Source organism: Brienomyrus brachyistius, chromosome 23, assembly GCF_023856365.1.
Source record: "Brienomyrus brachyistius isolate T26 chromosome 23, BBRACH_0.4, whole genome shotgun sequence".
Taxonomy (NCBI): domain Eukaryota; kingdom Metazoa; phylum Chordata; class Actinopteri; order Osteoglossiformes; family Mormyridae; genus Brienomyrus; species Brienomyrus brachyistius.
In genome coordinates, this window is record NC_064555.1 from 14,225,808 (window position 1) to 14,241,981 (window position 16,174).

Here is a 16,174-nt window from a genome sequence, read left to right on the forward strand (position 1 = left end):
TAAAGTGCAAGAGACAAGCAGAAGGACTGGGGGGTGGAGGAACCGCTGAAAGCCAAAGAAAATGAGCCCTTATTAAGGTGACCTTTAGCCAGGCGGGATCTCCCACTTCCCGCCTGGATCAGACATTAAATACACTTTAAAATATGGCTCAAACTCACACGTATCAAATCACTCAACAAAAGCATGTACAGGTCGATTAAAAAAATATATTGGCTTAAATATGTCAAAGTCAGAACTTCTGCATGACATACAAGTACGATGTGATATTAACTTCTTTTATATGTCCATTCATTCGTTTGCTGAATGAATTAGTCAAATTAAACTATACAAGTTCTCTATCTTCACGTGGCTAACTGAACTAGTCTTGGATGTGAGGACCTGCATGGTGGAACCCTGTAAATAAGACTGGCAGCTAGCTAAGACACATACCAGTCAGATTCAAGCGTTTACACTATTACAGGCCTTTTGCACCTGGATTTTTGTTTTCCTTGCATCGCCTGCAGCTGCAGTTCATCACAGAAAATTACCTCTTACTGCAAAATTATTACAAAAGGAATTTGGTTTTGTTTTCGCTCCATGGGTAATAGACCCGCACCATGCAGGACTACACCACAGTAAAGCACCTTTCATTGGGAAGAGACTTCTTAGGAAAGGAAAAAAATTAAAGTGCTAAGCATTAACTACAGTTAAAAGTGCCAATTCAAAATGCTTAAATCTTTACAGCAGGGTTTTTGCGCCATTGGGAGTGGTCGTCAAGCACAGTCCAACAGGCTCTTCACTGACTGTTGTTCACATTTTTCTGTGAAGGTTTCAGATCTTTGCTTACTGATTCTGAGAGCCACAAAAGCATACATCCTGGCAAATTATCTTAGGTGGAAGCCGTTTTCCCACAGTGGGTTTTTCCGATATGTAACAACTGGAACAAAGAGGAAAGTGCTGTCAGTCAGGTGCACAAGAAAGGTACAGCTGGTTCCAAGGGTGCTGAGAACGCTGTAGATACCATGACAACACAGGGCACAGGGGCTGTTCAACATCCATCACTGCTCATTGGAAGTGGTCAAACTGCATTTTCGAAATCATTAGATAAGATTCTGTTGCGTTTTTCAAAGCGCTTGGCAAGGAACCTCAAATCACAATGTCTTCTTGAGATAAAGCAACTCTGCTGATCCTCTTGATGAAGGTTTGTGGTGATCAGGTGGGTACCGGGTACGTGCTGCAGTTTGCCGGGGCAAGTGAAAAAGCACAGAAATCACACAAACTTATACCATGAAAACAACAAATCATCAAACAATCCCTTTTAAAATCAGACACTGAACAAAATGGCAAGACACGCTGCCAAACTTCTCAAACTCAGCTAAAAACATGAAAAAAAAAAACTAAAAAATAAAAATACCAGTACAGTGTCATACTGTAGATAAATGTGGCACTCAAACTCATGTGAAGTCTAAACCCGTATAGATATATAGCCCCTTGTTACATCATGACAGCATAAATTAAGTGATAGGCTTGCAGGGACACAGAATTGCATTTACTTAAAAAACATGCACTATTTATAACAACGCAGGTCTTAACTGCCCACTTCGTTACCGAGGGACAGAGCCGCCTGAAGGGGGCATCGTCAGCTGCCACCAATCACAGGTCATTAGTGGTTTGGCTTCGCCGATCCCATCGACTACCGCCGACGCCAATCACAGATTTTTCCGACCGATCAACAAAATATCATGACTGTTTCAAAGGGGACAGTGGAGGGGATCCGTATTACTGATTCCTGGAAGCTCTCCTTTGCTTAATCTCCACTGGCATCTTTGGGGGAGGGGTAGCAGATAAAGGTTGGGGGGGGGGGGGCTGGGTAGGGTTAGGGTATGTTCGCTTGCCCGCTGGCACTGGGCTGGGGACAGTCCGATTCGGCCTCAGAGGTGAGTAGGGGTTCGGAGAGGGAATCCACAGGGGTGAGGGTGATCTCGACCTCCTTATTCTCCAGCAGGGTGTCCAGGGCTACAGCTGGGGCCTCAGCCTGTGACCGGTTCTCCCTCGCTACCGGGGCCCTCCGGATGACTTCCACCGCAGCCCCACCCCCCTCCCAGCCGGGGCTCACTACGGGCTTGAGTGGGTGGCTGGCCCCTGGCAGAAGCAGAACAGGGTAGGGCATGGCCTGCGAGGTTGCCCCGGTGGCATTGTGTTGCAGCGTTAGCAGGCGATGGGAGGCACCTCCGACATCCTCCGTGCCGAGGTCCAGCACTGTCGTGGGGGCAGACTCCTCCTGGATCACCAGCTCCATCACCTCCGGCCGGGGCTGCTGAGAAGGTACTGCTGAGGCAGGGAGCGCCTTCTGGATAACGCCCCCGCTCACAGGCACGGCAGCCACAGGTGTCAGCGTGGTCGGTTGTGCCGTCTCCTCTGGCCGGGGCTTCCTGGGCCGGCCCCGTTTCCTTTTGGGTGGGGCCCCTGCAGCCCCATCAGCGGAAACCGGCTCGGCAGTCCGCTTGGGGGCAGCCCGGGATCGCTGGATGGCCCCAGGTGCTGGTGTAGCCGGGACGGTGACGGCAGGAGGTAGCCTCTCTCTCTCGTGGTAGGACAGGCTCATGCCCGAGGGCAGGATCATGACGGGCAGCGTGGTGGGCATCGTAATGGGCAGCGTGACCTTCATGTCTTTGGGCGCCGGAGGTAAGGAGCGCACCGGCAGCAGGGCCTTGTCTGGGCGCCGTGGCAACAGCAAGGGGAAACGTTTCATTGCCGCCTCCACCTGCAGGTCGCGACCCCCGGGCTTCCCAGAATCCGCCCCTTTGGCCTGCTTCTCGGCTGACGCCGCCTTGCTAGGCGAGGCTTGCTCCCCCCCGTCTCTGTCCTTCTGAAAAAGGTAGATCGCATGTAAATGCCGATTAAACACTAATCAAATGCTGGTGGATTAAATCATGGCGTTACTCGGCGGTCCGATGACTGACCAACGGATGCGGTACGCCACACTGTCTACATTAAACTGCCATCATGCTGACATGACACACCTTTACTGTCACGACTTTACTGTAAAAGCAAACGATGATATTCTGTGTGGCGACTCTCATGTGGAAAAAACAGCAATCTGTGCGAGAACAATCCACACAGCAGAGATAATCATCAAACACACAAACTGTAACATTAAAGCAGAAGTAGCACATGCAGAATGGGGATCAGTCCTTTCAGTTTCTGGTGCCTGAGGGAACCCGGTCACCCGAGTCAGCCTGCTACTGTCAGGCTGGCGGTGCGGCAGTGGGAGGGGCCAACACCTGGGATGTGCTGCCTGGAGACTCCCCTCACCCCCCCCAACAAAAAAAATCAAGATATTGTACCTTGTTTTCAGAGCCACTCCCCTCTCCATCTGCACTGCCCCCTTTAGGGAGGGCTGGAGTCTTCTTGATCACCTTGTGAGGCTTTGCGGGGCCGCCTGTTCGAAAAGGAGAGGACCACTGAGTCCAGCTGACTCCGTGGGATGGAGGTACCTTCACACGCATGTGCATCGATGCCACACTCGCCAGCATGCCATTAACTGAATGCGAGTGTCCCTGAGCGACACTAACCTGCCAAGGTAGCAGAGGTGACGAGTTCAGCCTGGCTACAGCGCGGGTTGACAATGTGTTCCTGCACCAGGAAGCGGGCGATCTCCACCACCGTGTCGAAGGAACGCTTCAGGATCTTCTCGGCCCAGTTGCAGATGAGCTCGCACGCCGCCTCCGTCACCTCCTGCTTGTAGGTCTGCACCAACTCTGTAAGCTCCGACTACAAGGTTAAAGAGGGACGAGTCCAATGAGCGGCTGGCAGACAGCTGCTGGACACTGCCAGCCGGGCAAGGGCGGACACGACTGTCGTACCGGATCGTTCTTGAGGTCCAGGCTGGGCAGAAGGGGCATGCTTAGCACGGTCTTCCGCCGGATCCCGCTGTAGCAGTATGTGTCAACGGCAAAGTTAAGGTGCCAAACGTTCTCACAAACAACTGTTAAAACTATCAATGTCAGAAGCAAAAAGATCCATCCATCTTCCAATCGCTTATCCTGATCAGGGTAGTGGAGGGTCCTGGGGCCTGTTTCATAAAACAGGACTGCATGCTTAGCCGGGTAACTTGTCAGACTTTAGGTAGCCCCAGCTAAATGTAAACGGACTGAGATGAGGTCTATTTAAACTGGGGTACCTTAAATCCAACAAGTTATGCCTAAGCAAGAAATCCAGCTTTTTTGACATAGGCTTCTGGAGTTAGTGCCAGGCAGCGTAAGGCATAATCCCAGGAGAGGATGCCGGGTTATCAACAGGCACAAACACGCATGAGCAACTGAGAGACAGCTAATAGCCCTACTGCATGTCTCTGAACGGCAAACTGGATTGCCCAGCGTACGCGGTGACGACAAGCAACCTCCACACACAGGGAGGAGAGGCGGGATTCCAAACCACAACTCCAGAAGTGTGAGGCAGCAGCGTGAACCCCTGAACCACATGCCATTCTAAACACGAACATGAGTAAACCAGCCCATTCGTTCACACTGTTCTGTCACCCACGTGCATATTTCACAGAAGCTATTTAGGAAACGGGGAAGAAGGCCAGAGAGGATATTTTGACTGGCCCCTCCCACCAAGTCGCCGGGCCTTGATGTTGGGGAAGATGTCCCGGATGATCTTGCCGAAGTTGGCTGCACTGAGTGGCCGGTAATGTAGGTTGTCACAGTATCTCCTGGAGAGAAACAGAGGAATCCAGCTGGAACATCACGACATGCTGGAGAGAAGCATTTAACTGACATATCAGCGTTACATTACATCTGCATCATTTAGCAGTTGCTTCTGTCCAAAGCGATGTACAAGATTGGCAAACAGCACATTACAAACACAGGTGCTGTTGAGGAGTCGGTTAGGCGTAAGTGCAACTAGGCTGAGCTTCCAATGTATGCCCAGGTATGAGTGTAAGCAGGACTGCAGCAGGAGCTACGCAACATCTCTGGGAACGTAGATGTAATGTAATGTAAGAATTAGCCTAGAATTAAGAGTCTGAATGAACTTTGTCCTCAAAAAACTACCCATCGCAGGTGCCCATTTTCCATCCCTGTTAACGTCTCCGCGAGACCCTGACACTCACTTGTATGTCTCGTAGACGTCCTGCTTGGGCAGACAGGTGTCGGCGTGCTCTTCCAGGTGGCTGCGGATCCAGTTGCAAGTGTGCAGCTGGTCAGCCACATTGAAGGAGCTGGAATCGCTGCTGCTGCTGCTTGACGAGAAGAAGATGAGGCAGGAATGTAGAGGAGGCAAACAGAAGCTCCTGCCCCTTCACAGCTTCACATGTTAGCAGATTAAAGAGGCGGTTCACTCCAAAATGAAAAAAAAAATCTGATGTTTTAGAGGGGCTTATGTGCCATGTATCCATCCATGTTGTTCTGCCTATCGTATCACTGTGCAGAAGATCTCATCGGAGTGCTTGTGCTCATTTTTTTGGTGCAGTGATGCGATTGCTGTATGGAATTTCGTAGAAGAAAATACCTCCTACAATAAACCGCTCATTACAAGGTCTGTAGATTATGTTGAGTAACCTGGTCATGATTTCTGGTGTACTGCTAAATTTTTCAAAAGTATATTTTTGAATGCACTCAGGGCCACCACTGTCACCATATCCCCAACTAGTCACCATATCCCCAACTGACCCCCAGCTACAGGACCCGGCCCTGTAAAAGGAAGGCACACCTTTTCTCCGCAGCTCCAGGGCCAGACGGCAGTTGCAGGTACAGGTAGAGCTTGTCGTTATCGGAAAAGCGCTGTACGTCCTGCTGTAGAGGGGAAGCCAACTGAGCATGTGCAGACCCTCACTGGCAACAGACAGCACAACTACACAGATTCGGACACTTACCAGGATCGAGTCCACTTTACACTGTATCGATTTGCTGTAAACATAAAAACTGCATGAATACAAACACAGAGTACGGAGGCCTGCCGAAGTTACACTGACAAAGCAACACACATTTCTTCTGAGCAAGCGGGGTCAGACAGAGCCTGGAGCAGTTTGGGGTTAAGGGTCTCTGCAGGCCCTGGGATTCAAACTGGTGACCTTCCAATCACAGATAACACAGATGACTAGTGGATGGACAGACGAATACTACTACTGTTATTAAAACTCTCATTATTATAACCATCACTGTTATTACAGTTTCATTAACACAGGAATCCTTAAAAAACACTAAAAGTTACAGATGCAAACAACAATATTATCACAATGGTCTACAGGTGGAGTCCTGGGGACAGTCAACGTGACGGGACAGTCTTACGAGATGTTGCTCTTGAGCTTCTGGAGCAGCATGCTGGGTGCCGAGTCGCCCTCGTCTGCGCCAAAGCTGTCTCTCCTGGAGGCCACCGACCGCACACCATCTTCCGCCATGGCTTCCGCACGCCTCTGTGCCCAACCACATTCAGAGCCCACCGGGCATCAAAATCTGGAAAAGGGGGAGACAACAGTGAAGTGCAGCTTTCAGACACCAGGGGGAAATCTACTGTGCGGCTTCAGCAAGGAGCTTAGTCTGAAATTAACAAATATACAAATGTAACGAGCTTATCCGAATAACTTTAAGTCTCACTTCACGACCGGATGTCTGTCTGGCTTTTACTAAAGCTTTTCAATGTTAATCATGTGTATCCCCCATTAGTATTAAGCACCATCATCTGCATAAAACACCAGCACTTATTCTGAGTTGAACAGAAAGATACCAGTACTGAGCGTATTGTAGTGGCAAAATCCAGACAAACAAGAATAGAACACAAATATCAATGGTATTTTAGGTTATGGTATTGATATCATAATCATCATTCACATCAATCAACAATAAAGTCTACTCAAAGTTATTTTGGTGCCAGAATGTCTGGAAGCCAAACAGGAAAATAAGTCATTTCCAAAGATAAAGAAATAATCGATTGATTGAATTGATATCTTTATTGTCACTGGACAATGTGCAAGGAAATTAGATGCCAACCAATTACTGAAAAACCATTTTAAAAGTAGGTCGTTTATTTTGACATTTGGAAATACGGTACTGCTGCATGTTTGCTAATGACTAAAAGAATTTCATAGGCTTCAGTAATTACATTACTTTCTCTTTATGAATAACATATTCCGAGAGCACATGTTCATTGGGATGTGAAACACCCAGAACACACCCTTCCAAATCAATCTGAAATGCCGGATTACATTTTAACTGAGTTATTAGATAAGTTTAAAAGGCGACTTTCTGTTCCGCCCACACATGGCTCATGCCTTAAAAGGCCGGTAAAGAAGCACTCGAGGTCAGGGCGGCACTCCGGGGGAGTTTGGGCCGAAAGTGCGCGGACAGTCTGCGGGAGCGGACACTCCCACCTCGGCGGCGTCTACCTGGTGTCTGTAGCGGGAAGCGCGCGTTCTTACCGTAACTATGAGAAAACACCAGCCCGACTCCCAAGTTTATACATCAGTGGCGGGCAAGATTTTCAGCGTGAAAACGGCCAACAGGCGCCATCCAACTGAACATGTCTTTTTAAATTTTTGCCTGGAAATCCAGGGTAGTGCCCCCGACGTAACCAAAGGAAAGGCATACAGACAGTACGAAAAGAAGCATTTTTAACACCTTCCACACACATGTATACAGCGGTGTTTGTGCGAGACCTTAAGTACTTTGTCAAAACGTGCATAAAGCGGCGCTGCTGACTTGTAAGGCTGGCCAGCTTCAGTCTCTCAACTTTTTTTTCCCTCCATGAACATCGTCGCCGTCGTTCTGCATGCTACGGTCATGCGCTTAAATTCACATACTTCCCGCTTTCTTAGTATTTTTCGACGGACCTTTCAAGGGTACCGGGCGTCGGTCGCGGTTCTCCTAGACACGTAGCTAGTAACCCCAACCATAAAGTTTACAAACTATCGAGGCTCGCGAAACGTAGCCGACGCAATTACGCCGAGACTAGCTAAGTCACCAGCTAATAAACACATGTAGCTAGCTATCGTAGGTAGCCGAATATCGCTATTTCATCTCACTGGCTAGCTAGCCAGGCTAATGAAAAGCCGTGTAGGGCTTCGTAGCTACAACATCTAATTCCCGCAACACTTCTCGCGAAAACCTCTTGCATTAAATGTTCAACGTTAACAACGAATTTCAACCGTATATACAGATTGTGTATTTAAAAAAAGAAATAAGAAAGTACCTGACTCAAAGATACAGCAAAAATCCCCTTTCAGTTTTTTTATGATTGGACAACTGTGTCATGTCTGCCTGACTACCGAATAAGACTCAATTGTGATTGGCGGATTGTCGTCTTGCTACTCGGATACTGAGTTTATCTTAAATTCGATTGGTGAAATTTGTTTATTTTCTTGCCAAAGTTTATTGTGATAGGAGATTATGTGCTAATCTGCCCAGTAACGTAAATTAATGAATCATCCATTTTAGTCTGCCTAGCAACGTTAACCTAATTGGGTGTGTAGAAGCGTTCTCATCTGGAGATATGTAACGTTTACATGCTGCAACCGTAAAAAAATATGCATATAAATTCAGTTTAGCAAATTATATGTTGTCATTCTGTTTTTTAAAACACGTCACACTTCCCACAAATTTCCAGCTTCACACAATGTGTAATGCATAATAACTGCCAGGTATTCAGCTCGACTCGGATTGAAGACTTTAAATCCCACATACGGAATCCTTGAGTAAAAGATTTTAGGTGGCTATATTTTAAAATAATTTTCTATTTTTCTATACATGTATGTGAATTATTTAAGTAATATCCATGCCAATTCCTACTGCCATACTGCTGCTACACACTCAAGCTTGAAACAAAAAGCACTCTATCTTCCAATGTCCCACAATGCACCTTGCCAGTCTTTAACATGGCTGCCAACATCCGTAGTTTTAAAAGAACAAGTGACATAATTTCCGCCAGTTTTCAAAATGGATTCTAGCGGAATGAAGCTTAGTTTTTGGGAGAATGGGCCGAAACCCGGTCAACTTTATTCATTTCCAGGGAATAACAGCAGTACAGTACCTGGATGTGGACCCGTTCGTCATACGTTGTAAGTATATCTTTTCCCATTTATTACGTTTCTTCTTCGAAAGTGTATTTCTAGTAAACATTGTATGACAGTTTCGTTTTCCCCTAGTCGTGCTGTATCATCATGGTGGAAACTAAACAATTGGGACGTCGGGTGTTTTTATATTTGTAACATTTAACGATGCCTATAATTAATTTCTAATTTTAAGTTGTATTCACAATATATTTCCAATGTACTACATATTTATTATTTTAATTACTAGCTAGCTGTAGACTGCGTAACTCCGTTCGTTTTATAGCTATCTATCCCTTGCTCTAAAAAGTAAAGTGTAAATGGTTGCATCTTTACACCATGGTCAGATAAGGCGATTTTGTACTGAAGAATGGGCATTAACACCTGCTAACCGCTGTGCAGGTCTTAGCAATATATACATAAAGCCTGATATTCTGATAGTCATTCACATGCATTTTCCATCATTAACTTTGACTATATAAACCATTTGTTCAATCGATAGCCCACTGGAGTATATTGTGTGCGTTTAAGACTCTTATGAAAAATTCACGTGAAAATTGAACTATATTTTAAGAGCCCTTCCTTTACAAATTGAACTTACCCCTACAGGTGTAGAAATTTGTTCTTGCAACTTTGATGTTAATATTGACAGTTAAAATAGATTTTTGTTCCATAGTAAACCATATGTATACACATGATCTTTTGTTTAAAGAATTTGTATAATTAAATAGCAAAGAGTATTAAAAAAAAAAACAGCATTAATGGTCACTTCTCTTTGCAGAAACCCGATGGTAACAGGTACGTCTGTACTGGGCGTGAAGTTTACCGGTGGGGTGATCATCGCCGCCGACATGCTGGGCTCCTATGGCTCGCTGGCCCGCTTCCGCAACATCTCCCGCCTGATGAAGGTCAACGACAGCACCATCCTGGGTGCTTCTGGGGACTACGCAGACTACCAGTACCTGAAGCAAATCATTGAACAGATGGTGTAAGTCTGGTGTTACTACCGTTACAGTTCCCTTATCTCGCTGACACTTTTATCCAAATCGACCTACCGGTGAAAGCAGGGTCATAACTGGAGCAGTTGGGGCTTAGCGACCTTGTTCATAGGCACAAGGGTAAAATGAGTCTGCTGGCAATGGGATTTGAACTACCAAATCACAGGCACAGTGTTCTATTCTGCTGGGCTGCACTACACACTTGTTACTAGGCTTGTAAAAATGTGGTTGTGTTCAAGTGAGCACATTTGCGCTGTATCGGAAGTCATTGTTACTCTTGAGGTTGGATGTCCAATCCTTAATGTCTGGAGAAGCTAATGAAATGGACGAATGTGTGTCTGTAAGCAGGAGTACATCCACAGGCTATCACCACTAATGTGCCGTCACTTGTATGTACAGGATTGATGAGGAGCTTTTGGGTGATGGTCACAGCTACAGTCCCAAAGCCATCCATTCCTGGCTGACCAGGGTGATGTACAATAGACGCTGTAAGATGAACCCCCTGTGGAACACTGTAGTCATAGGTGGATTCTACAATGGAGAAAGGTGAGAGGAAGCGTGGCGTACAATATTCTTCATCAAGTTCATACTTGAAAGTAATGGAGACCTATTAAATGAAACTGTAGATGTGACTTAGGGAGATGATTTCCAGTTTCTCTTGCTTGTCCCTAGTTTCCTTGGCTACGTGGACAAGCTGGGAGTGGCCTATGAGGCTCCCACAGTGGCAACCGGGTTTGGTGCCTACCTGGCTCAGGTGAGTAGACACAGCATTGGCTTTCATAGCAACAATCAACAATATTAGTGACACTATCATTGTGACACAAAAATCATTAGCTGCATTTTTTGACGTTGTCCAAACATAACTCTTATTGACGGACATGTTGAAAATTTATGCATGCTTTTTTTCTAAAAAACTCAACATTTTTGTTTATACCATTGTGTATACAATCCAGATGAAGTGCTAGAATTGTGCGTATGTGATTGGCCTGTTCCTTTGCAGCCCCTAATGAGGGAGGTGGTGGAGAACAAGGTGGAGATAACAAAGGATGAAGCAAGAGAACTAATCGAGCGCTGCCTGAAAGTGCTGTATTACCGTGATGCTCGCTCCTACAACAGGGTATGTCTATCAGAAGAGCTTCTCAGAGCAAGTCACCACCAGTTCACTAAATTCCATTGTATACTGATCAGTCACGACATCTTTGGGTAGCCTTGGAAGGCTTCTCATTTTTAATGCCATAGAATTACTGCTGACAACAGACTCATTTTATGGTTATCGACGACACATTTTAATAATTGATTTGTAGACATTTGTCTGTATATAAACGACAGTGTGTGTATTAGCCCATCAGGATTTCCGTAACATTTTTATTTCAGCATGAAATTGCCATTGTCACGGAAGCTGGGGTAGAGATTCTTGGGCCTTTATCATCAGAGACAAATTGGGAGATTGCCCAGATGGTCAGGTAGGATGTCCTGACTGCATGTGGATTCTAGAGTTATGATAAATACAAATTCTTTGGAATAGGACAAGGTATTAATCAGAGATGGTGACTGATATTCTCTGGATAAATCACTGGTTACATAAGAACCTGGTGTAGCATTTTGAAAATCAAAGTCCTATGTTTCAGCCCTTTGAAATTTTTTCATCTGTTTGAATTGCAGTGGCTTCGAGTGAATCCTGATTGGCCGCCATGAACACTCTTCTTACTCACCCTCACTGCAATGTTCTAGCTCCCTCACCATGTAATCAGTTTAATCTTTTGTAAAAGGAAATAAAATATGTACACATTAAACAGACTTAATTGGGTCATCCCTACATAAAGCACCTTTACCTTATTCAGTTTTGTTTGAGATACCAATTTAAAAACTTTAATTCTGGAAAATGTTCCTGAAGATGGGGGAAAGACTACTGGACCATAGGATGGCTGGGTATCGTCACTGCTTTGATTGCCAGTTCCATTCAATTTGAATCAATATTGATTGTGACACCCAAAAATTAGTAATTCAATGTATCCTAATGTTTATTAAATTCAGTTGAAGCATGGCACATGCTAGTGTTTTGGTATATCGTGTAAGCAATAAGCATGAAAGTGGCAGGGATAGTCTTAAGAGGAGATATTGTGGATAATCAAGGCAAAAGATGGTGGTGTGGCAGTGTGTTTTGCAGTTAAGTCTGAAACATTCATTAAACACAAGGATGTTCCAAATTTATACAGATTAATCGATGAGGCTTCACAAAGATGCCTCAGGTGCCTGACTTCAGATTCTGAGTTGTAAACACGGTCAGTTTTGGAATTTGAAAAGTAAAAGGAGGTAAATTAGACCAATAACCCCTCATAATTCAGTGTACAAGAATGATTTTGCAAGTCTATTTCTTTAATTGAAATTGTCCTTATTTCATTAAAATTACACAAGTGAGGGTTGAAATCGGTAAAATCGTTTGAAGTTTGATGAATACATTAAAATCATTGTACAGTATGTTCAAAGTTACAGCAACTACTGTAAACATGTAAAACTCCACCCATCCATCAATGCACACATTTAAATTTTTCCTCATGAGAAAATTTTCCTGCAAAAACAAAAGCTGCAAGAAGCCAAGAAGGGTTCTGCCAAGCTGAGATTCCATGAGTTTTTTTGTTTTGTTTATATATAAAAGACTCAAGACGAAGAGTCTCAACAAAGGGACTAGATGATCAAGAGCAGCCCAGCAATTGCTCCTGCTGACAAGGCAACTTGGGAGGCTACAAACCAGCACTAGCAGAAAGTAAGAGATCCCACTAGTGATCTCAGCCTACGCTACTGGATTCCTGAAAGGCGTCGCCGTTGCTTTCAGAGACATCGTGCTCTGGTGAGAGTTCGTCCGCAGATGCCGATGAGCAATAAGAAGAATTGGCCACACTTCCTTCAGATGCATCACTGTCTACATCCAAGTGCTTTTTTACCTCAATGTCGTCGTCGATGCTCTTCGTATCCACCAGCAGGGCCTTTTGAAGTGTATGCACCATTGCTTTCTGCATGCTCAGTTTTGGCGCACTGCTGTCCTTAGGGAACATACCAGCCAGGGAGAACGACTGCTGCAGAAGCGCGGGGAAGCCGGCCAAACATTCTAGAGCTTCTGCCAGCCAAGTCACCAGCAGCTGTACCAGGTCCTTAGCCTTAACTCCTGTTGCTCCACCCTGTGACACCATCTGGTTCCAGCGGGCCTGCAAGAAATCCCGTAGTACAGGTTCCACACACACCTCCAGCGGATGGAGGCGGCAGGAGCATCCGGCAGGGATAATGGCCGGAAGCGTGGCAGCTTGCTCCAGCATGCACACAAATTCAGCTTTCCTATGGGCACGGAAGGTATCCATCACCAGCATGCCGCTGGCGCCATCCTGGCTGTCTATATGCTTCTGCCACACTCTTTCAAACCACAACCTCAAGACGTGATCGTGGGAAAAACCTCTTAGCTTGGACTCCAGCAGAATGGAGTGTGGCAGTTCATTCTGTACTCTTACTTGGCTATGACCGCTGTAAAACACCATGGTTGGAAGCAGCGTGCCGTCGGCTAACACAGCCAAGACTACGTCCAAGAAGGGCACCCCCGTGCCTACGAGCTGAAAGGCGGACCTTTGTGTGTCCAAGGAGGGGCTGGTCAGCATTTCTCGATTCACATAAATGGACAGCTCGTCCATGCTCCCAATATCAGAGAGAGGGAAGTTCTTGGATTTGATTTGCCTGTGAACGGACTTAATATAGTTCCGGGCCTTCCATTTGGCGTCCCTGAACAGAGGTCGGTCCAGCGTGACTGTGGTCTGCAGTCCCAGCTTATTCCGCAGGAAGAGGTCAACTATCCAGTCGTAAGAGATCTGAATGTAATCCGTGCCGACCGCCCTGACTGTCTGGAAAAGGTTGTCCTCGTCGATGGGCAGCTGCTGCTCCCGCTGGGTCAGCACCCACTCCACGATCTGGTCGACCACTTCCTTCTCCATAGGGCCGAGCACGACCGGGGTGAGCTGCCTCTTTTTCATCCCCAGCCAGGTCCATATGAGTGACTGCTGGGTTTTGAAGTGCTCGGCTGCCTGGGATACACCAGAGCAAAGCGCAAACAACAGTATCCTCAGCTTGTGCATGGTCAACGCCCCCTTCCCGGTCCTGTCAGATGTTTGCTTTTTACTGCTGTCCACAAAGTCAGTATTTTCCTCTGGCCCACACTCCATCTCCTGTTCTGAATCCAAGTCAAAATCCTCCACAGGTGCCATTTCCTCATCTATGTCCCCAACCATTGGCAAAGTCTGAGATGTCTGGCTGGGGATCGGGTGACTGGAGCTGGGAGGAATGGGGGAAATCACCTGGGCAGACTCTTGGACCACAGCCTGTTCTCCTTGCAAATGTTCCCCAGTTAAACACTGTTGGTTATCATTGTTTATGTTGGATTGTCTTCGCAACCTGTAGGCATGCATACACATTCATATAACAACAGACTGACGACAAGTCTGCATAGTTTCCACAACTGCAGAAAAGCAAAAATATTAACCAGTATGTATATATACACATCTTCATGGGCACTAAGCACATTTTAGTTACCGCATTTGACATTTATTAGGGATTATGTATAAAATAAAACGAAGGCTATTCACAATACCTCAGTGGTTTCTGAGTAAATCCATCTCTTGAGGAATCTAGAAATATGAAATAAGATAAAAACGCCAAAAGTAAAACAGCCATAATTTGCTCTCAAATAACTTCAGTTGAAGAAAAGAAGTCGTCCTCACTCTTCCTGAGCTGTTAGTACAGGTCTGAGATTTAAAGCAGATTAGTGGGAGGAGACACATCTTCATGCTTCTCGAGTTGACGGTAAGGGTCGGAGTGAAGCACTTTTGGGTTTGAAGGAGAAGTTTCAAGGTTCAGAAGGTAGCCGTTCCAGGGCACCCACCTTTGAGGCTACAGAGACCGTAGCCATGGTCGGGGTGCGTGACCTGGTGCTGGGCCATTAAGTCTCCCACCTCAGTTTTGAAGCCACACGATGAGCAGCTTAGCACTGCCAACCTGTGGTGCAAGAGGGCAAAGCAAGACCATTTCACAACAGAGACAGTGTTTCTCAACCTGATCCTTGGAGACTGTCAGACAGTCCAAGTATTTGTTCCTTCTGTCTGGCAGGGATCAAAAACATGTAAGGGGGGGGTTCCCCAAGAACCAGGTTAGGAAACATCGATATACCGAATTAACACAGTTAGCAGGCGAGGAGTGTATGGAACCTTTTCCCGTTACCTTATGTCTTCCTTGAACAACGTCAAATATTTTTTTGTTGTCTTGCGTGGCACATGATCTCTGTAGAAAGAAAGTCCAAATAACAGTTTATCTGCTTTCATTTTCACTGCATCCAAGAAAGCTTGGCGTCAACAGACACCCACTTCTATTTATCTTAATTATAGTACAAAAGTATGGAGGGTCCCTAGAAATTCTCCATGCTGGAGAAGCAAATATGCTAGCAAATTTACACATTCAGGTTGAATTCAAATCTAAATTTTGCAGACTTCTGACTGAACCAGCTAAAACTGCAGTCACACTCTTCAGCAGCAGAAAACTAATACAAAATGATATATATGAAATATAGAACACAAATGGGGGGGGGGGGGGGGGAGAAGAGGAACCAATAAAAAGTGTCTTTCCAATAGCTGTAATAACAACTAACCAACAAAAAACAATGCATCTGTGATGTTTCATTGCTATGGAAACCCCGAGTCATTCATTCCCTCTGAATATAATCTTAATTGTCATACAAAACTGTGACACAATTTAACATGTTAATGTACCATGGTCGGGAGGAGGGGGGGGTCATTACTCACACGATCATGTGGTTGGCATAAGCCCTGGAACAGCAGGTCTTGTAGTGACACAGAGAGCAGGAGACATAGCTTGGGAAGTGTGTGGGAAAGTCACTGATTTTGAAGTTGCACTCCACGCACTTGTAGTCATCCAGATCTGACCTGTTTGTAGTGGAGAAGAGGATTCAAAGGAACTGAACACTTTTCAACTATGTGCACAACACATTACTGACTTAGGAATCCCCCCAGGTATGAAAATCTACTGTCCATTTATAATATGGAATATTTTGAACAGCAAATGGCTGTCAAGACAATTTTTTTTATTTGTCCTTCTCAGCAGC

At 45.7% G+C, this 16,174-nt stretch overlaps 2 protein-coding genes across 2 annotated transcripts in view; one reads left to right on the forward strand and one right to left on the reverse strand.

Annotated features, from left to right (window-relative positions):
* LOC125719332 (phosphatidylinositol 4-kinase beta-like) overlaps window positions 1-8,161 on the reverse strand; it is a 34,964-nt gene extending 26,803 nt beyond the window's left edge. Inside the window, exons 1-9 of the mRNA XM_048994001.1 lie at window positions 6,273-8,161; window positions 5,858-5,891; window positions 5,695-5,777; window positions 5,096-5,221; window positions 4,577-4,696; window positions 3,846-3,921; window positions 3,555-3,753; window positions 3,327-3,421; window positions 1,861-2,848 (exon numbers count right to left, since the gene is read on the reverse strand). Coding sequence (XP_048849958.1) covers window positions 1,861-2,848; window positions 3,327-3,421; window positions 3,555-3,753; window positions 3,846-3,921; window positions 4,577-4,696; window positions 5,096-5,221; window positions 5,695-5,777; window positions 5,858-5,891; window positions 6,273-6,382 — 1,831 coding nt within the window. The 5' untranslated portion in view covers window positions 6,383-8,161. The remainder of the gene's footprint in view (window positions 1-1,860; window positions 2,849-3,326; window positions 3,422-3,554; window positions 3,754-3,845; window positions 3,922-4,576; window positions 4,697-5,095; window positions 5,222-5,694; window positions 5,778-5,857; window positions 5,892-6,272) is intronic.
* Window positions 8,162-8,902: 741 nt separating this feature from the next.
* psmb4 (proteasome 20S subunit beta 4) lies at window positions 8,903-11,816 on the forward strand. The gene is made up of 7 exons (XM_048994111.1): window positions 8,903-9,034; window positions 9,807-10,013; window positions 10,423-10,569; window positions 10,696-10,777; window positions 11,024-11,140; window positions 11,398-11,486; window positions 11,686-11,816. The coding sequence occupies exons 1-7, from the start codon at window positions 8,913-8,915 to the stop codon at window positions 11,696-11,698; spliced, it is 777 nt and encodes a 258-aa protein (XP_048850068.1). The 5' UTR covers window positions 8,903-8,912; the 3' UTR covers window positions 11,699-11,816.
* Window positions 11,817-16,174: the final 4,358 nt, after the last annotated feature.

What these genes read in the sequence shown, in the direction of transcription:
- psmb4 (XM_048994111.1), top strand. Translation starts at nt 8,913, where the DNA reads ATGGATTCTAGCGGAATGAAGCTTAGTTTTTGGGAGAATGGGCCGAAA. An exon ending in CAAATCATTGAACAGATGGT is followed by an intron (nt 10,014 to 10,422) that starts GTAAGTCTGGTG and finishes TTGTATGTACAG; the next exon opens with GATTGATGAGGAGCTTTTGG. An exon ending in ATGCTCGCTCCTACAACAGG is followed by an intron (nt 11,141 to 11,397) that starts GTATGTCTATCA and finishes TTTTTATTTCAG; the next exon opens with CATGAAATTGCCATTGTCAC.